The 22,623-nt window shown below is 42.6% G+C and overlaps 1 protein-coding gene across 1 annotated transcript in view; it reads left to right on the forward strand.

Annotated features, from left to right (window-relative positions):
* Nucleotides 1–2,221: 2,221 nt before the first annotated feature.
* Nucleotides 2,222–22,623, forward strand: part of LOC144933354 (uncharacterized) — a 78,010-nt gene continuing 57,608 nt past the window's right edge. Inside the window, exons 1-2 of the mRNA XM_078858037.1 lie at nt 2,222–2,779; nt 17,126–17,210. Of these exons, the coding sequence (XP_078714163.1) occupies nt 2,270–2,779; nt 17,126–17,210 (595 nt within the window). The 5' untranslated portion in view covers nt 2,222–2,269. The remainder of the gene's footprint in view (nt 2,780–17,125; nt 17,211–22,623) is intronic.

Genomic DNA, 22,623 nt, shown 5'->3' on the forward strand with positions numbered 1-22,623 from the left:
ACCACATGTGGTGGATCTGCAAGTTTTGGTTATACAACTTGTGTATATGCAGTTCTTAACTTATGAAAAAGCGATTGTCCACCTGTGACAGCCCTTTGTCCAGTCATTCTTCTATACTCGGCTGGTCCCTGTCATAGGAAGGTGGAATTTCCACAACAAGTTCAGGGCAACACTGACCCAATGCTCATTTGAACAGGGGAGACACGTTTACTATTACTCGAATGCATCAATAATGTGCTGAATTATTATTGCCATTTTATCTCTACCAGAATATTATTAACATGATTAAAAATTGTATTTCAACGCTATGACCATTAACCAGACAATGATATTAACATGAAATTGCAAGATTATTTTACCCAATACATTATTACCAAATTTTTTTAATTAGACATTTTAATAAGTCTATTTTAAATAACTAACGGTCATTGATGTTCACTATCACTTTTTCAAGAAAGCCATCGGTAACCTTCGTAACATGTTATCTTTTAGAAATAAAAGTGTACAGTCCTTCGGCAATCCACAGCTGGATGAGAGCCTCTTCAGACGGTGACAATCAAAGGGGATTGTTTGACCATAGTTGCCCATATTGTTCAGTGTGACTTGATGAAGGAGTGGGCGTGCCCAGGACCCATTCACGTAACTCACCACTGATGTTAGCTTGCAGTGGCACTCATTAATGCGCCACTTCTCTCCAATTATAGAATCCCAGGATTTCATAGTCGATTTGCGAGGTTCGTAGAGCAAGGTAGAATCGTGTCCTGCTGGATGCCAAGTCAGTTTTATAAGGACAACAGCTGGAAAACGGGAGGTGTAGATTGTTGCCTTTGGAGGCTTGAGCTGCCACTGAAGCAGCAGTTGTGATAAAGACAACTACTATTACCTTGTTTGACTTAAAACTTTCGTGACTGCAGTAATTCATACTTTTGGTTCTTTCGGTAAAGTCACGTAGATAAAAAAATATACTTTTATTTTTTATTTTTATTTCTATAAAATAAATGTTTTTAAATTGTATTTTATTTTATATCTACGTGACTTTACCGAAAGAACCAAGAATACAACTATTACCTTATGTAAAGGCACCATTCATCCTTGTGGCAACCACAAATATGCTGCAGCAGGAGACTCATCATGTTGGCCTGTGTCCTGTGCAAGAACTCTTCCCACGGTGACCATCTGGCTGGCCACCTGTCCACTCCACGACTCTTGTGTGATATTTTGATTGTAATCACCCCCATATGCACTCCCTCCCATCTTGCAGAGTTGGATGAACAATGGATAAACAAGTGAGAATAGGGAGTGAATGGGCTCTGCTTGGTTCACTCGTTAAATTAAATGCTAGCGAGAGAGACCACTATGAACAATTAAAGAAAATAAGTCAAAGTATCTAACATCTCAGACGTGCAGTCATCTCTATTATCCGGGTCCAAGTCATTGCCAGAAATGTATGTTAAAGCGATTGTGTCGGGGTTATTTCTCGAAAGGATGATCACTGTTGACCTCTCACAAGGTGATTTTGATTATGCTGAGTACCTCCTTATATGATGGACTACCACCTATTCAATCATCCATCGAGATAACAACTCACAATCCTACAATTGTGGGTTGAGTGATCGAACACACACAACCATTACCTCGCCAGATTATAAAGTAACAGTGGTTTTCCTTTTGATGGATTGGATCCCATAATAGGAACGTGGAATTTCCACCACAAAATGCAAATGAAGACTAGCGGAGTGCTCATGTCGTGGTTTATGCGCCACACTGTGAACCCGATGACGTGAGTTTGATTCCTGGCATTGGTTAACATCAGTGGTTTAATGAAATGCTAGTGAGAGACGCTTACGAACAGATGAAAAATAAGTCTAAGCACATCGCAGCTTAGATGACCATCAGGCCGTGCTCATCTTTATTGTTGGCTTCAAGCCATTGGCGGATATTGATTTTTGAACTGGCCCTGAGCCCCCCCCCCATCACTAACCCTCACCAGACCTGCATGGTGAAGTATGGTCAAATAATCCCAGTGACTGACATGGCATGTCGAGAACTGCTTTAAACAGTAGAATGACAAAGGGCTGAACATTATTAAATATAATTTTATTATGAAGGCAATGCTTTTTTTTTACCTTGTCGTGTGTGTGCGCTTTTCTGTTCAGGGGAAGAAGATTATGGGATGGATTATCTTCGCATAGAGGATTATCACTGCTCCGCAAGCAAAATAGAGCATTGTGGGACCGATGATGTAGGCGATGAAGAAGGACCTTGTGGGATGCGATGCAACGGGTCGAGGTGCAGTGGCCCCATGGCCACCTGTGAAAATGACACTGAGGTTTGTCGAAATGCAACACCGGACTGGGAGGAGCGCTGTTCAGCTGACACTGAAGACTCTGGTACCACGGAGGACGTTGCGATTGCCGGCCACGGAGCACAGCACGGCAGTGCCGAGAGCTTAGAGCTCGTGTGGTCTGAATGCAACGGCGAAAATGGTTTCGCTTGCCAGACTCCAGACCATGGGCTGGACGGGAGCGACGGTGTGACGAGCAGCCCCCGTTGCGGACTTCAGCAGCGGGGAGGACCTGACGTAGACCCGGCCAGCGGTGGGGAGTCAGACCATTACGTGACGCAACTGAGGGACGCGTTTGATGCCTGCGATAGAGGCGGTAGCGGGCGGCTGGACCACGCCGCACTGGAGGAGTTGGCCACATGGCTTCAGCTGGACGCGGACCTGCACCTTCCGCTACTTCTGCAAAAGCTGCTGGGAGATGAGCCCAGCGCCACAGTGAGTGCAGCGTGGGGAAGCGCGATATGGGGACAGAACTTTGTTCTTTTGTTATCACAGTTGCTAAGTAGAGGGCAGCAACAGAGAGAGCTATCGTTGAGACGATTCTTGAATTGGGTCAGGTTTTATGAGGTTGGAAAGGCAGAAGAATGTAGTGCCAAGGTCAAGCTATGCAAGGAGAGACTGGGGGGATCATTATTCAGTCTTGAGGCTGCGGCATTCAGTTTGGAATCGATGAGTCTATCAAGCGTGTAGGCCGCATCCTAGAAAATGGAGGTTGAATCAAGGCGTCCAGTTTCTGAGAGCAACGGTCATGGTAGTAGCGGTAGAATAGAGATGAGGAGGTTAACGATTATATTATCCATTGACACCTTCATGTGCCCTTTTAAACAATACATATTCAGGGTTTGCTGAAGAACTCTATGGACTAAAGCCTATGTCAGAGCTCTGAGCTGACACTATTAAAGTCTGGGTTAAAAGTTGAGATTGCTACACATTACTAAAACATTTTCTCAAGTATAGTGAGTTTGTCGAAGCCTGCTAATGAATGACGGCAAAACAAAAACTATTGTTGCAGAACATTGGGCTTCTCTTTATTTAGCATATTCAAGTCTGGAGGACCGGATTTTTGATTGATGGCAAACATTCAAAATGTTGTGTTTGCCATTGTATGATTGCATGACAGATGCCTATGTAAGAGGATCCAAAGTTAAATCTTTGCCTGATGTCAAGTGATGCTCTGCGCGATTTTTTTGTCTTGTGACAGGGCATCAATACCACAATTGTTGATTTAAAAAAATCGTCAGAAGATTGAAAAGTTATGAAATCTCCATATGATGTACAAATTTAAGTGCAGGAACTAACGGCTTCCAGTTTTACCAGACCACAGTATTGTGGGCATACTGTATATTAAAAGCTAAACTATTACACATTCGAGTTAATGTACAACTCTATCAAACTTATTAAAACAATTACTGGCCAATGACTTTTCGTTGTGATTAACAACAGTTTAATGCTGTTTTGAAAATTGTCCTGAAATCATAGTGCTTTGAATTCCATGTACATCACTCATAAGGAATATTAGAATCTGGTCTGGGCTTCGTCTAAATCGGCTCGGCCTAAAATTACTTGCATCAGGGAACATTGCCAGCCTTGGTTGTGCCTAATTTGATCCCAATACACGCCCCCTCATGGTGTTCCCACCTTCATAGACGCTTCCTAACAGCACTTAGCTTAACAGTCTAGTGGGGGGTGATGATGATGCATTGGTGTATGTGATCAACTATGCTCCTGGGTACATCTGAGTTCGATCCTTGACCATTATGCGCAGAATTCTTGGTATTTGGTATTTCAACCTGCACTGGAACTCCTCTTGGTCAACTCGGCTAGAAAATTGTACATGGCACTGTCTGCACATCAGGACTGGGGGGGCAAATTATGCTGGGCACACGTGATGCTCGCTACACTACCCACCTTTGTGTGCTTTGCATACCTCTATAAATACTCGCTAAGAACACTTGCACAGACAGTCCAATATTTTTACTGGGATTTGTGTATTTTTGCGAGAGTGAGAGTAAATCGCATCCTTTTTACATCCCAAAGTGACGCAAGGTTGAAAAAAAAATCCCCCGGAATTTCCCCCATATGTCATGCATGTCTCTTACGTTCAATAGCCTGGCCAACAATTCGTGAGCAACTGCTAGCCCTTGCGTTCATTCATTTATGAGCAAAGAAGGGCACGACAGGTCACACGGCATGAAAGAGAGGGGCGGCAGAGTGCAGTAAGCCATGAACACACGGCTGCATGGGGCAGCTGTCCCTAACGTCGTAGAGCCAATGTGTAAAATGTATGCGGTGGAATATACAGATGCATACAGCGGAGTGCAATAGAACGCAGCAAGCAGACGGCGAGTCTTGGTGCAGACATAGATACGCCACAAATGTGGCATGGATATGAGTATTGTACAGCGTTGGGTGCACAGAGAGAGGTGGAGTGTTTCAGTACAGTGTGTTTCGTTAATCATTTATTATGAAGGGAGTCAATGTGTGGACATTGGTTCATGAGCTCTTGATGCTGCTCTTTGTTGCCCTTTAGGAATGATGGGCTCACTTGGTTCCAACTGAGATTTGAACTCAGGCCCCTGTGATTATGAACCCCGTTGCTCAACTAAATGAGCTATAAAGCTTCATATAAATGTGTTTACTCATTAATTAATAGGCATTCAAATTTTGATAATTGGGAACAAAATAATGTCAAATGAAGAGGCCACCCAACTTGTGCTTGCGGGGTGTAGAGAAATGTTTCTTTATCATTGACCACATATATACTATCAATCTGAGTTTGGAAAAGACTAATGAGTGAAATATGTGAACTGTTATAGACGATGAAAATGCATTTTTACACGGTGGGAAGTGATGCAGTCATCAATGCGTTCACAAACCAAATTCGTAATCAAATAAATAAGCGTGTGTGAATTTGAAACAATAGATGTTTACATGCATAGCTGAATGCGTGTTTTAATCAATAAATATATATGCTCATAATAAACACATTCCTTGAATATAAATACTGCATTATAGTTTATTGGACGGTTTCACTTATTCAAGCAAAAAAAATCACTCGGTGCAGACAACAACAGTTGGTGTGTGTGAGACTCTTCGCAGCAGAGATTACGGGATAGCAGATGGTCTAACAAACAGCCTGAAAGAAGGGGGTGTGGGGAGAGATGAAGGGATGTGGCGGGGGTGTAAGCTGCGATGAATCTCAGGCTTCAAGTGCAATTTAATCGGTGACCTCTTTTGGGTGGTTACATAGCCCAGTGGTCAGCACGCTTGCCTATGAAAGCCGTTTTCCATGGAGTTGATGGTTTAATTCCAGCACTGGTTAGCTGTGGCTGGGAATCGAACTCATGTCTCTCGGTTTCATAGTGGAGCAAGCTGTGTCACCTGTCTGTTGCTGTAAATTGGTCGTTAAATACCTTGCGATATACTGTATAGTACTGAAATTTTCCACAATGTGATTGTGAATTGGTTCCATTTCTCACACCTGTTAAAACTACTGGACATCTGTGAAAACTTCTGGACACCTGTGAAAAAGCGCTTTATAGCTCATCCGATTCCTCCAGTGTAAATACATATTCAGATTCTGAAATGGTTGGATGTGACATCACATGCGTTTAATCAGTGGGGTTGGTGGTTCATGCATTGAATTCCAACAGGAAATGATTACAAGGAATTAGATAAAATCTTAATGGCAGACCCTCTTAATCGAAATTATAACAATGTGTGTGAAAAAAATATCAATATTATTTTTTAAAAACGAAATAAATCTATGAACTAGTCTGAGGTCTAAAGTGGACTGCTGACTGACATCCTGGGTTTGAATCCGAGAAGCTACCTGTAATTACACTGGTGTTTAGTTTGTTGTCCTTCCCCTCCACCTCCGATTATCACGGCTGGCTACGTATAGTGCGAAAGAAGTTCAATCTACATACATGCGTAGGGAGGGGATGGTCCCATTAATGGCAAAAAATATCAAATAAAATTGGTTTTGGACCTAAATTGGCTGAATTTCTGAACATTACTCTCTGTAACAAGCTGGGTAAGAAACGCTGTCCCCTTGTGTGGTTAAGAGGTTACTTGAAAAAAAGGATATCAGAAGTAGTTCTGTGATGTCTGTTTCCACGGAGCATTCTCGAACATGGGAGGTATTTACTGCTGTGCGAAAAAATCGGATTCTACATGTCCATGACATTACGCCGATAGCACAGTCGGGGTAGAGTCGTGGAAACATACATCAAAATCTCCGTGATTAAATGTTAATAAATGAACTTCCACAGTGCGGTCGTGGATAGACAGGTATCCTCAATGCAGAAGAGTTCATGAAAAGCAGCGGGCTCTCTCATGTGGATAATTTAAAGGTCAAATAAAAAACAATTACGGGGAGCTCCCTTGGGACCTGTTAATGTGCCCATGGCCCCAGGAAAATGTCTCGCTGTTTAGCCTTTCGTAACCACACACAGGCTCCGGCTATTGCCTGGTTACAGGCATAAATGAAATCCTCACAAAGAGCAAAGCTCTTCCTTCCTTCCATAGAGAGCCCTGTGGCAAGGACTCATGTCCCAGCGTCATAGCGTGGGGTCGGCACGTGCCTTGTTTGGCATCCTCGTGTTCACCCCTTTCGTTTAGCCCAGCCCCGTTCAGCGACGACGTTTTGTCGCCACGGCAACGCTAGACAACGCGTAAACATCAGCCAAGAGCACCTTTGCTCAACGGGTTGCTACTTCATTGAAACATTTGTTGTTTTTGTGCGTTTGGCTCTTGTGTGTGCGTGCGAGCGACATCGCACCATGGTGCAAGCTCCATGGGCTAGGTGTGCGTTTTAGTTAATTGCGGCCTGAATGCAGCGTGGTTACATCACGTCTCCCTTCTCAAACATGGGCGGAGTAGTGGTCTCTCACCTTCATTGACAGTACAGCGGTTGAAATGTCACATTCCTCTGGCAGGGGTCAGTGTTGTCGTAGAAAAGCCACTTGATTCCACACAGAGTGGGACTCGACAATGGATCATCCGCTGGAAAGTTGGACATTAATAACTACATCAAAAACAAAAGTTCCTTTTGCTCTCACACGGTATTCCAGAAGACCAATGGGTACACTGTGTGTGTTCGCACTTAAGAAACCAAGTAGGCTTGACTAGGAATTGCTGGGCCTCTGTGATGTTGAAGTGAGCATAATAACAGTGTGCATAAAGCTTTAGTTAGTATACATTTAGTTAATTTCATGGGATGGCGCTAATATTGGATTGCTGAATTTTTCAGTTGAAAGATTTTTTTTGCGTAAAACTCTGCTTTTGATGGATAATAAAACAAGTAACACTTTTGTGTTTATATATTGTCACCCTCTGCCATAGGAATGTGGAATTTCCACCACTGGCTTAGGGCTGCTAACAAAGTTCATACCCCCCCCCCACACATACACGCGCGTGGTATCAAGGAGACAGAGTTATTATTTTATATGAGAAAAAAAATTGGCAACGTTATAAGCAACACATGCCTTCAGCCGTTTGGCACAAGATATTATTGGTGGTACGTGTCTGACCAATGGTGCAATTTTAGCCCTTAACTGTGTTGCACATATTCTGGGGTTGTTCCCTGAATGGCCTTTGTGCGTCTCGACACCTGTGCCAAACAGCGTCTGTTGCGCCAATTATCTCGTGTTAAGTGTGAGCGATTGTTTAATGCTGCACAGCCCTCCCTTGAGTTGTCTCCCGAGTTTTTCTCATTAAAGCATGCTCTTACGTAATCCAATTTTTTTTAAAGTACTATTAACATGGTGTTGTTAGGTTAACAAGTAGGCTTTCCCAACAAATATCATCCATAATAGAGGTTTTTTTGGGTTAGATCGCATAAATATTTACACGATCTAACCCCAAAAAAACCTCTATTGGATGATGTTGTTAATTTTGGTCACGAGTAATGAATGCGTTTATTGAGTGATGCTGTAATTAGACCATTCAACGGTTTGACTGTTGTGAGATGAAATCCCTGTTTGGGCTAGACACAATTCATCATCCCTTGAGTGTAGATAATATGATGACCACTTTGAGGGAATTCTTATGTGCCCTCTTTTTGGATTGAGTGGATCCCAGCATGGGAATGTGGAATTCTAACCACTGGCTCATTGCTGCTAATGCAGATGAGTGTTGCCCCATTATCGTTAAGCAAGGAGTATTTTTTTAATTCTGAGATGTTTTCTCATTCCTTTGCCCTCATTATGTTTAATCTTATTATGCCTACACATTTCTGAGATAGATTGCCCCGCTTTGTAATATGCTGTTTAGACCGCTTATAACATTTCATTGTGAAGATCAACTTGAGTTGTACGCATTGCTACAATATGTCCATTCTTTATCCCAATCGAATACGTGTATCTGCATTATTGATCGTTACTTCATCGGTGTTTCTTAAAGAAGTGCATTTTAGAAAATATTCATTCGTTGTAAAATCTGTAATGTGCACAAATCGAATCTGAACAGTCATTCAGAGGGGCTGAAAAATAAAATAAAGTGTCAGATTTTGACAGATGGTCGACACCGTTGTTTGAGTTTACGTTTATTTGAATTTGTTGCACGGATGGTTCCGTTTAACGAGTGGCCCAGCTATCTCACAAGGGAGATTCGTGGTGCGTGAGCACAGCAACCACAGAACAAAAACGTCAAAAGAAATCACTTAGTGCACATCCCTTCATCTCTCCCCACACCCCCCTTTATTCAGGCTGTTTGTCAGACCATCTGCTATCCAGTAATCTCTGCTGCTCGGCGTGCTTCGAGAACATTGCAACAACTAACAAACTGGGTGTTTAGTGGTCATAAACGAATTCGCGCACGAGCTAAAAACTGCACGGGCAAAAAAATGAAAAAGTTATCGGTGACATAAACACACGCAATATCGAAAAAGACAGTGTAAACAATCCACAGCGAAAGAGGAGGGAGTGAATCCCAGACGACTGGTGCTGTGACAGAGAAGCAACGTTCACCTGGTCTGGTGACGAGAGAGAGTTTTGCGTGAAGTTGGTTTTCCCAGTCGCTGTAGCGACACTGCTGCCGTGGGCTACCATTGGGGAGAACCTACACATAGGTGCCTTGCGTGCCTTACCTTTTGTATGCCCTCTTCCTTTTATTTGTTTTTATTTGTTTTTATTTATCTAATGTGTTTGCGTGTCACGGGCACGCGCGTGAGTCCACATTCGTCCGTTTCCTAGCACAGCGGGATGCTAATGTGAAGGGCATCCGGAAAAGTGCATAAATAGAATAATGCATTAAATAGGAAGAAAGTGCATAGGCACTGTTGTACAAGAGGTGGAGTAGTGGCGTGGAAGTTATCGCATTGTGCCTTGAACCCAGCCACAGGACACATCAGTGGCAAGTTACATCCTTAACCTATCCTGGACTCTTCCCTTTGCCGTCCCCAAACTGATCAGCATTGTGAAGTATGGTCAAACATCCCCCTTGCTACCAAATCAGTGTGGGGAGGTCTTCATCCAGCAGTTGATCGACAAAGTGCTGTGAATGTTTTTGTATTATGTTACTCTGAAGTGGAATACTCTGATGTGGTTATTGGTCTTAAGATCGGGACGTTGGCAAGGTTGCCAGGTGGCTTTGGGAGCTAATATCATGTAAGTGCTACAACGACATCTCTGGGAACCTGAATTTGAACCTGGGTTTCAGCCACCCATCATTAGGCTGAGCTCCCATGTGTAGCAAATTGTTGGCCTGAGCCAAGTCACCAATGATTGCACGAAAATAAAGCAAGCGGCTGAAGTGAAGAGAAATGTGTTGAAGTATCACCATTGCTCGAACCAAAACAACCTTACTTAAAATTATATTTGTACGTCTCGAAATGCCGTATTTATGTTAAACATGATGACGCAGTGGTTAGAATGTTGGGCCGAGTTCTCCCCTGACTGGGATTTGACCTTGCGACCTGCTGACTGAGTTGAACGCTCTGAAACACAGTGCCACTTGGCAGGATCTTAACGGTGGCAATAGCCACACGTCATCTCTGAAACTATTTTGGAGGGTTGACCAGTATGTTTATACGTTCATGGCGAGATTGGTGATCCAGTGGGTGGCTTTAGGGGAGTAGCCTGGTGAGTATCTACATAGAATGCTGCCAGAAAACGGATCCGAAGCGACCAGTGTATGTAGTCCATGGATTTAGAATGACACCACTGGCGTTTAACCAATAGCCTTCAATAAGTATTTCTTACAAAACCAACACATTGTGTTCTTGGTAGCTGTGCAAAAAAAAGCAAGAAGACTCATTCTTGTGATGAAGTTGATGGCTGGCCTTGCAGCCTCCTTATTGTGGTTGGGTAAAACCCTCTGGGCTGCGGCTGGACCAGACTACAGTATGCTCAAAATTTAATTGTTACGGTCACGTTTTTAATTGTTATTTATACATTAATTCAGGCCATACATGAACACATTATTGTCTTTAGAGGGATCTTATATATTTTACCTATTTATATCTGGACTTGGTGGCACACGAATTCAGAGATGGGGTCGGTGGATCACACGGAGACTGTCAAATACGTGATACCCCCAAATGGCAGGGAATTGAGTTGCCCATTTGATTGCAGTGTATCAAGTAGGTTGCTTGCCTTCCTGTACAGATACTTTTTTTTAGCGCAGTATCTCCTCATTTGCATGGGTTTCCTCTGGATACTCCACTTTCATCCCACGTGTTGTAATGCTTAACAAGGAATTGGCAAAACATACACCTAGCAGCACCCTCCTGAATACAAGTGTTGAGAAATCAGTGAGTCTTCCCTGGACAACTATAGGACTGGAATAGTATTACAATATCAGTGCTGGCTCGTGGTGCTGACACAAGCAGTTGATGTAGATTCCTGGCTGCCTTTGTTGGCATTGAACATGATCTCTGGACAGATAACTTTGTGTGGAGTGCTGATGGGTAGAGCCGCATAATAAGCCAGCGTCAGGGCAGGGTTCTTTAATTATGAAAGCGTTCAAGCTGTCCTTGCTAATAACTCTTGTTAACTGCACTCGACGCTGTGTCTTCCAACTCTCAATTGTGCGCGCATTCAATGGTTTAGACTTAAATGGCTGGTGGCAATTTTTTTGTGTTTACGTTTCCCCCCCCCTCCCCATCATCCATCTCATGGGAATCTATGGCATAGTGTTCGACACGGTCGGTGGGGTGCGTGTTCAAATCCCGATCGAGGATAGTCTCGGCCCATCATCGCTTCCGCGTCGATATATTTCAGTTCCACTTTGCTCACTGTCAAGGGTGATCGTGGCGTTGTGAGGCCTGGCCCTGCCATAGCCATGCGGTGATCGTGCCACTGAGACGGGGACTGCCCCATTGAGAGGAGCGCGAGCCCACGCTTGAATAAAACAGGGAAGCACAGTGTTTAAAATGCAAACCCCCACCGCCCACAGCATACACACGCACTCGCACAGAAACAATAAAACAGAGTGCAGTCCAGATGCCGTCATTGGTTGTCAGAGGGTTTAGTGACTACCTATTTTGCCCGTAGGTGTTTAGGCTTAGATTAATTGTTGCAGACCCTACGGGGCAAACTGGCACCGAGAGGCCCTTCCATTCCCACGATACACACCACACCTATTCCCCGAATACTCCGTTTAATGAGGGTTTTTTTAAAATAAGGAAGTCATCACACTGTATGGGAAGTTGCGTGGTCTGACAGTCAGCTGCTGCTCATATCATGTAAGCTGTTGGCAAAGCTGAGGTGAAGGGCAGTGGAGCAGCTATGTTATTTTTTTCTATTAGAACATGACTCAGCTGCATAAGGTCTGCGGGTACTCGGTGTTTGACTTGGTAGCCCTGACAATTTTTAAGAACACTCTTCATGTTGTGTAATTGACTACAGCGACATACTTTCGTTATTATTATTTTTTGCATAAAGTACCGAAGGTACACTGTAAAAAACACAATTGCATTCGTTTGATATGGATTTTTAAATAACTACTTGCTGGGATTTTGTTTTATTTATTCTCACCGAGAGGAAAAAACAACAACATTCCAGGCGACTGGAATTCTTCGAGAAGATGTGGGGCATGCGACTTTCCGATTGTCTGTCAATTGGGCAAATACACTCACGTAAATAACCACACAGAACATTTTGTAGAAGACGGACCGTAAACCCGGATTGAAAATCCTGAATCGATGGCCCCTGTGCAAACTGTAGCCCGATTGACAGGTGATGTACACCAGGTGGCAGCGATGCGTGTCACAGAGCAAAACAAACTCGTGACAAATGAGACTCCCGTGCCTCTCAGCAACCTGACACCAACCTGGCCGCTAGTGACGAGCACAAGTTTAATTGCGAGATGCCGGCATTAGTTTTCGCCTTTCATCGGCACGATTGCGTGTCTTGATGATCGAATGCATGCATATAGCGTTTTTTTACTTGGAACCTTTAGCCTTTGTTATATTACACATACCTGGTAGCCTGGTGCTGTGGATAGAGCGTGTAACTTGCAATCGGAAGCTTGGGAATTTTTCTTCTGGCAGCTATTCATTCCCCTGGGCTGACATAATGGCAAAACCACTTTCTGGGAATTGAAAATAAAGGTTGACTGGCTCCTGCCCTAATAATGTGGAATTTTCTCCACTGACTCATGGCCATAAATGGAGATGAGCAGAGCCCCGTGCGTATTTGACAAGGGAAACACAAGAGGTGTAAAGCAATAGCGGCTATGCAATTGCTCGGTACACACTGCTATTGTATCACGAGCTAACATTAAAAGGAGAGGAGTGCATCTGAGCAAAATCCCAAGGCACAGGCCCATCGTCTTACTGTCCCATGGACAATGCCATTGAAAGCTTCGTGTCTTAAGCGCTAAATTAGTTCCAAGAAAGATTTAGTTTCGAGCATAGTCTGATCTGGGGTAGCTTTTGCACTGCTGTAGGGTTAGGTTCACAAATGGGTCCGGTTAACTGGCCTATTCCCTGACAGCAAGGTGTGAGTTGTGGAAAGGTTCTGAGTTGTCTGAGACGTGGTGGATTGTGCAAAGATTAAATGTGCCAGTGGCCAGAAGATAATGATGATGACAATCATCATAAACTTTGATCTTACCATTGCTAGACACAGGCCTGGCCGTCTCATCACCAACCGTCCCACGGGCTTGAAGTTCCAAAATCTTGTGCCTGCATGTGACATGTACTTACTAAACAATCAATGTTATTTCACCAATGTGTATTTGTTCTCGGATCAGTGTGTCCTCTTTCTCCGAGTATAATTCCCAACATGCATTTCTCCATGCCAATGTTTTAACTTTTCAGCTTTGGTTCCATTGTCTTTGTCATGTTCATATTGGAGATGTGTACGGCCATAGAAAGTAATGCACGCTGATTAAAGACCATCGTCATTTGGCAAATTGGCACGTCGCTTTTCATTATCAAATAAAATAAAACACTACAATCTTCTCTCCCTTGCCACTTTATTTCATCGCTTTCATCCCGGTGCATCAAAGCCTGCTTTTAGAGAATCCAGCCATCTGGCATTAGTTCTGCCAAATTATTTAAGCGGACTGCACCAACCTTACTAATCCAGGTAACATCACGCAATGGCATGAGGGATTATATCACGACGAACCACGTGAAAATACCGAACAATGAGGGTTAAATAATTAACCCCAAGCGATTATGGTCTTGAATAGAGTGTAAAGGCCATAGGGGTAGCATTGTGACTGGCACTTTGACCTTTTCGCTTGCAAGATGACCACATGACAATACAACATCGTGGTTAGGAATACAACCATACATTGTCAGGAAGAAGTTAAGCGTTAATGAGGTTATTGCTGTTGATCCATATTTGTTTCTGGGTGAGACCACGGATTGGCTATGAAAACCTATCTTTTTAAATGATTGGTGTTATTCTTACTTTTGTATGACTGAAATGAAAAGCCTGCACTCTTGAATAACACGCAAAAAATCCAGCCAGGAAGCACTGCGGTGAAAGTGCTTGATTCCAAATCCGAAGGCTACAAGTTCAAATCATCGTAGAGGATCACTTAGGCTCATTATCTTTTCAGAGTCAATAAACAAATAACCAATTTGTAGGAAGTTTTTTTTTAGTCCTGTGAATATACCTGACCTCGTCATTGGAAAGTGGAACTTCCACCACTGTCTCAAGGCCACCACCAGTGATGAGCCCAGGCCAATGCTAATTTACGTTATTTGACTTTGTGAGTGAGCACCTATTTTGGCTGGTACGGGGTACAAGGGGGCAGTACAGTGAGCACCATGCTCAGCTGCCACTGTTTCCACAGTGCTCTTTCATATATGAACATATGTGTACAAGTACGTTCCACTGCTGGATGAGGTCCTCCGTACACCGTGCGTGACGTGGCTGTTATTCAGCCACGATGGCTGTTTCTATACTAGTTGGTAAGCTAAGGCTGAGTCTACCTGCATAAGGCCCACACTCTGTTCAGATACCGCTTGCAAACTAAACATGGGGTCAGGGGTGGAAGCCGTTGTTCTGGAATAGAAAACTACTGCTACAACGTCACTGTTCCCAACACACGTGCACATTGTTTAAAATGACAAGACACAAGGTGGCGCAATTTGCACTTAGGGCATCAATGCAAGCATAATGACACAATTCACTTTGTCCCTTCATTCGAGGGGGAGGGGTGTCTGGTCTTGGGAGTGGAAAAAGGAAGTGCATGCCATACGGGTTTGCTGTCCAATCGACATGAAGAACACATGACTCGCATTGCTAAAAGTAGGCCATTGTGTGCTTATTTAATTGCACAGCATTCCCTCATTAACGTTGAAACTGCCCTTTTTCACTTCCGAGATGATTAATGTGTGTATGTTGAACTTCTTTCCCACTGTACGTAGCCAACGATGCTTCGGGGAAGGACAACAAACCTAAACACAAAAAGCATTTGTGAAAAAATAAGTTTTCAATCTAGATTTAATTGTGCATAGCTCCAGTGGCTTCCTAATATCGGAAGGAAGAACTCACCAGGTGGCCGCAGAAGCGCATCTTAAAGCACATGGCGCAGTAACCGCCATTGTCCGATGGCTAGCTAAAAGCCGCTGCGAGGATGACTTGAGTTTGCGTGATGGTTTAGGCTCCTTGACGAAATCAGCAAGGTATTGTGGTTCATTTGTGGAAATTAATAAACAGTTAACGAGTGTGTTGTCACATGGTTACATGAAACAGCAAAGAAGTCTAAAGCTTTTTTTGTTTACATCAGGCAACCCCACTGAGCAAGACTTGATGGGTATTATTGTCTACTGCAGACAAAAACTAGAGGGCCCAGACAGATAGGTTAGAAAACCACTTTCTGTACTGATTTCCACAGGCAATTTCTTTATTCCCGCAGCTTCGTGTTTCATGCAGATTCCATCTCGATTGACCAACCCCCCACCTCCGTATTACATGGTGTGTGCCACTTATATACACTCGTTAAGGCAGCACGTACAATGAATATCCTTGGAGGTGGTCGGAGGTGGCCAGGGATTAAAGCACAGAGCCGGCATCGCTGAGATCCTTGCTTGAATGTGGTTTTCAACCAACTGATTAGATCTGTGCGAGTAAATACTGCCACCATGTAGCCTATGCCTTAGGCATCCTAAATGCAGAGGAAGTGGGCTCTCGTGGGGATCAATACATATCAAAAGAAAAACAATGTTTAGCGAAATTCTCTTCGGATGTATTGCAACAACATATTTATGTCTGTGTCCCAAGAAATTGTATTGCTTTTACTCCTTTTGTAACTGTACAGCCTCTGCTCTGTGAATTCAAAATATCGGTTTGGCTGCCACGCGACAAGCTTTCAGTGGGATAGTGCGGCCCTTACTTTGTGAAGGATATAAAGGCCACGCAAAGTATATTTCAAAATTCTTGTGAAAATTCTCTTCCGCAGCTGTTCTGATACATGGGGCATGCATGGCTGCTCTTCGAGATATTCGAAATAGACCCTTGGTCTCATGAACTAATGCAGATAGCACACCTGGAATAAAGTTGGGGGGAAAGAAAAGACAAAATCATTGAATGTCATTTTATTACGAGCGATGCGGGTACTTAACAGCATATTTAACCTACCGTATTGTGATTTTGCTCAAGCGTGCCCATGGAACTTTCGAGATGTTGCGTGATACACATGACCTTACGAGCACAACTAAATAAAACCACACGAATATGAAACCAGCCTCAGGACAAACGGCAGACACATTTGACATCTGCCCAATGTTGTTGAACAGTAACGCCTGACAGAAAACTAGTGTGTTTTAAACATTATCTTGGAAACATGAATTCACGAGCCATCGGTGCTGCATGCATTGTTTACCTGTCTGTCTTCCACTTGAGTGTAGTTGTCAAAATGCATTTGTGGGAAATTAATGCTTGGCTTCTGTCCAACAACCTGATGTCAGCGAACTTGGTCATCATCTCGATTTAAAGCTTTCGTGACTGCAGGGATTCATCTTCTTGGTTCTTTCGGTAAAGTCACGTACAATGGAAACAATAAAAATAATAAAATAAAACATAATAAAATAATTCTCACGACGTTTCGGCTACAACGCAAGCAGCCGTCTTAACTAATGCAGATAGTACACCTGGAATCACCTGAAGACGGCTGCTTGCGTTGTAGCCGAAACGTCGTGAGAATTATTTTATTATGTTTTATTTTATTATTTGTATTGTTTCCATTCTACGTGACTTTACCGAAAGAACCAAGAAGATTGGTCATCATCTTGAAACCAGCCTTGCCCTCCTCCCACACTCCGTTCCTCTACCCTCGCGTCACGCTCCTCCGCTCGACCTCTCCCTGTGCCCTCAGGTGAACTTTGAAGCTTTCAAGAAAGGCTTCGTGTGGCTTTTGTCGGAGGGCCCTGCGCTGGCCGAGTGCTGCGAATCACAAACCGGTATGTCCTCTCCCCAAGCCTCTGGTTTGGCATTTTCAAACCTTAATTCAATGCTATTGCATTAAGCATTCCAACACACCTACCCGTGCCTAACCCACCCTGACACATCTCTTACCTTATAAGGGAACGCTGCTCACGATTATAAAGGTTTTTATGAGTCATTACAGTCATTATATTCTGTTAATGCTTCATTTGTTTTAATTGTGTATTTTAATGTATCTGCAGATACGTTTTCCATGAGCGATGAAAGCTGTGAACATAGTGGGAAGGAATTAATGTCAACAAAATAAAACGATGTTATTTACTGTGTTATTACATAGTTGTCGATTTTCCAGTTAATTAAAAATACACTTGTTTTTTTAAATACAGTAAATTAAATTGCGGTTGACACACGTATGTCTTTACATTCGATTGATCATAGGTCACAGCCCACTCCCATAGCTCAGCTATCCATGGCATATTTCCCACATTTGTGTACACTCTCCCACCCATTTACCCATTTGTGATGACACAGACTCGATCTTCGGAGCCATCGAGATATGAATCACCCTAGATGTGGTGAGAACTTAATTTCTAAGCAAATCAAATGCTAAGCCATTATTATAGACACTATATACTGAGAGTGGTATTGCAAAATAGGGTTGTCATTTGTTTGGAGTCTCAAATAATCTGATTTTTATCGAGGGAATTTTCTTTTAGTTCAACAGTTTGTGCAAATAATTGAAGTGCAAAACGAGAGCAGCTTTCACTGGTCACACGTCAAGGAAAAAAGGAACGTACTAGTATGTTCTCTCACTCATCTGCTGCAGGACATCACGTCACCATCACCTTGGAAAGTAATCCTGCACGTACATTTTCAGGGAAAAAAGATGCGACGGGATCGTGTGGTTAGCTCCCAAGTGATTCGTCCACTCATTTGTTAAGATTATTGAACATTTTACAGCTAATATATCTCCCGTTCTGCTACTTGCAAACAGATACAAAGTGTCTCTCTGCTCAAGTAAGCATGGGGCGGTGTGCACCTTCGTCGGTGCCACTTGTATAAAAAGTCACATTCTTATGTCGAAGGACGAGTTTCCCAATAGAACAGCCCATTATAATTTCCCTCTGCTGCTGTATTGGTTTTTGTGCTTGTGCTGTACAGTCCTCGAATGTGTTTTTGGTTGATTCCTCGTGTTGTTCTGTATGATGTCCGACGTTTCACTCCATGTGCCGGGAGCAACTTCTGGAACTGAATGTGCAGTCCACTTCCTGAAGAAACTCCCAACACATGGAGCCAAACATCGGGCAATATGGCGAATAACTTAAACACATCACAGAGGATTATTATTTCCCACTGGTTACCTTTTTTTTGGAGCTTCCTATGGTAACAAAACATTTTACCATGTAGGATTTCACGACCAAAATTATTCAGAATAAAGGTTTTTTTGGGCTAAATGGTAATTGTTGTGGGTTTACTCTCAAAGACACCGGTGTGCGGAAGTAGTCACTAATTGACACGTTTTGTTTACGTGAGAAACCTTATTAATTGGCTGTGTCGGGTTGTGGTAGGTTAATGACACATTCATATTTACGTGATCTAACCCCAAGACAACCTTTATTAGGAGCAAAAACCATGTGTCAGGTCGTAGCATGTCTTGAACACGACATTGCAACCTCTTTAAGATGACCTGTCAAGGTTCTGCATGTGCATTTATTTTCACTCTGCCTGTCTTTTGTTAAAGGTGGGCTTATCAACATCTTACCTATAAAAGTTACGTATTACAGGGCGTTCTTGGTACATCTATTGATAATTACTCCGAAACTATCAAACCACTGCATAATGTGAACCTGACTTTATATTGGGGTGGGGCAGGATTTTAACCCTGGATATTAGGTGCTGTCATGCCCGTGGTCTCTGACATGTCATACCCATGTTCCTTGGCACAGACATAAGAGCACCTCATTCGCTTTTGTACTCACCATACCCATAATATGGCTCACCGCTCTGACTCGTATTCCTCCGAACGCAAGGGGAGGGGGGCAGGGGGGGAGCGGAGGAATCGGGAAACGTGGAAAAAAAGTCACGGCGATCAATCATGGCTCTATTTTTTACAATCCTTTAACTTGGGTATGCACAGGAGGGGTAGGTCAAGAATGATAATCCACGCTGTTATTTCGATGTTAAGTCAATTGGCTGCACCTGTTGTTACATGGAATGTGTATAACCTGTGTAATTTTAGCCCATGTCCCTTATTGACAGCTAACGTAAGGCACTGAGAAGGAAGATATTACTTTCAACTGCTATTGAACATCCTTAGTGCTGCACTGTAATAGAAGACAAAGTGTAGGTGACAACCAAAATGTATGTGAAGGGAGAGAGCAATGTGTGTGTGTTTGGAAGCAAAGGTTATAAAAAGACCAAGCAATTTGCCCTGAAACAAATTGTACAAATATTTTTCTAAATTCCATTTGGCGGCAGCAACACGTTTCTTTTCATTGATTTTTGAAATGACTGCTTGTTTTCCAACAACAAATACATTCGGAATTTGCTTGATGCATCGGGTGTTTGACCAGATTACATTGGCTGGTTATGGGTTTCATGTTACCATCGCCAATGCTGCGTTCAATCGGTTATAGTTTTGCAGTTGAGACAGCCTTGTTTATACACTCGTAGCAGCGGGCTGCATCACACGATCAGCATTTGATTGGTAACCCAAAGGCATCAAAGCTGCACTCCAATGATTAATGTTCTTATTTTTATTGTGATATTTATTCCCTCAACCTGACCGTAACTACAGCAAGTGACTGCTCAAGCACTGCAATCGGTTAAAAATCATAGCCATGGGTAAGACCAAATTTGAGGCAATTATATACATATATTTTTTATTGCGAATTAGAAACGGTTCAATAAAGTATGAGGAAGAATGTATGGCAGAAACACCTGTCGTAACAACTCCCGAGGAGATTTCGTGAAACATCATCGAGTTCCGTCGGTTACAAAGAGTATTTGCCTTCCTTTCCGTGGCCGTATCTTCTCCTCTTGGTAAGAGCTGAGCCGCTCAAGAGTAATGAGCTGGCATTAATTCTAGATTTGAAGTTTTCGTGACTGCAAGGATTCATACTCTTTGGTTTTTTCGGTAAAGTCACGTAGGTAAAAATTCTAAATGAATTAAATCACGACGTTTCGGGTGCAACACACGCTAAGTTGTCCCCACCTGAAGAAGGATGCTTGTGTTGCACCCGAAACGTCGTGATTTAATTTATAAAAAAAAATTTACCTACGTGACTTTACCGAAAAAAACAAAAAGTATTGAGCTGGCATGTCTCGGTTTTATTTTTTATTATTCCCATGGTTGGGTGATCATTCTCTCAGGAGGAAAAAAACACTGTTGACTTTCTGCTGAGCGAATGGTCTTAATGTATCTGCGCGTTTGCCTTCGCCGGCCCTTATGCAGTGAAGAATGTGCCCAGCTTGTGTGTGCGCTGCCTGAGCACATAAATCAAAGGACCAAAGTTTTTCGAAATTTTTATTGTCTTTGCAGTACTATCATCCCTCAGGGTACAAACATACATCACCCGGCAAATAATGCTCTGGCTCTGATTATTCACCAGCTTCAGGTGTACAAAAGTGTATATATCACAAAAGCGATTGCAACATCGGCTGGAATGAAGATGTTAGGGACCCATTATTTTCATAATTACACGGCAAACTATGGCGTTGTGTGCAGGTAGTACTGATTTAAATACGAAATTTTAAACAAACTCGCGTAAACAAAGCTGCGACGTAACACTCCCAGTGAGGCTACAGTCTATCCACTCCAGTCTGTTTTGCAAAGTTTCCTCAGAAAGGCAGCAGGGAACAGATACATTTGTCGTTTGTTCAGGATTTTCTTATTTAGAAACATAAGATGCAAACTGTGGTTAGATATAAACATCAGAAAATTTTCTCGTCGTTAAAAATGAATTTAGATTTTTTTTTTATTGTCTGCGCGACATTCTGCACATCTCCTGCATAAAGAATGGATTCATATCTGTTGCCATAAGGGCAATGCCTTCTTGCCTTCGAAAAGCTCTGATCACGACAAAAAACTATTCCGTTTCTTTGCCTTGCACTGCTAAAAGCAATCTGCCAGTTGGGGGGTGACCTTTCATATTTCACTTGCAGGATTGCCAAGAGTATCTGACAGTTGCCAAATATATCAATTAATTTGTTGTTGACCAGTCTCTGAATAAAAAATATGTTATTTTAAGATTTTCTTTATCTGCTTATGTGTATGTGTATTTAGCCGAGTGGTGATTTGTAGGACTTGACTCACAATTTGGTGGGCTTCGATTTCAAATCACAAGTTGTGGATTGACCGGGCCCATCATTCCTCAAGTCCACGCTGATTGTAATCAGAATATATTGGCCTCATTTGCAGAAATGTGTAATTTATATCACTGAATCAAGGGCCAATGATAGAGGTGAGTCGCTCAGCGTTGAAATTCAACTCGTATTTTTTGGTGGACATGTCTGCAGCATTCCCTCTTCTTGGTGACAAAAGGCAATGATAAAATAGCCACTTTTTGTATATTTACATTTAAAATAAATGCGTGTGTGCCTCTCGCACAACCAAAATAGTAAATAATACATTTAAATCTTGACTTAAAGCTTTCGTGACTGCAGGAATTCATATTCTTTGGGTCTTTCGGTAAAGCCACGTAGATAGACCAAATAATAAAAGATAATATATTCTCAGCAGCTCTCCCGCGATATTTCTCACCTGATGACGATTGCTTGTGTTGCGATCGAAACTTCGTGATAGTTTTTAAAATATGTTTTATTTGATCTATCTACGTGGCTTTACCGATAGACTCAAAGCATATGAATACGTTTAAAACATATCTATAATTTTGACACGTAGGCTTTCGTGACAAATATTATGAATACATATATATTTACACCCCTTTTTCAAATACTGCACAAAGGCGTCCTCCCCCTCTGTTTTGGTTGTTGCGGGCATTCTAACGCTCGTAAGTTTGGATTGCAAAGGTGGGTGGGTGCGACTCCAGACCAGTTCACAACTCACCACTGATGTTAGCCAGGGCCAGGAGTCAAACTCGGATAACCAGATTCACTGCGCAGTGCACTAATTGCTGCACTGCTGCTCCACCCCAGTACAGTGTGTATATATATATACACTTATATAGTATTTGATTTCTTGCATTCTTCCTTGGTACGACCGTTTTTGTTTTTACATTGACATTTTCTATCACCTTTTTTCCCCCATCATTAATACCTCTGTAATTAACTTCACATTTCTCTTGAAAACAGAAACCACCCAATACCCAGCATTGGCCAGAGCTCATTTGTATTTGCCGACACAGAGAAAGTAATCAAATTCTGTAAATGATGAGTAAGACACAATCATAACATAAACATTCTCAGTTC

This window comes from Lampetra fluviatilis, chromosome 7 (assembly GCF_964198595.1).
Source record: "Lampetra fluviatilis chromosome 7, kcLamFluv1.1, whole genome shotgun sequence".
Lineage (NCBI taxonomy): Eukaryota > Metazoa > Chordata > Hyperoartia > Petromyzontiformes > Petromyzontidae > Lampetra > Lampetra fluviatilis.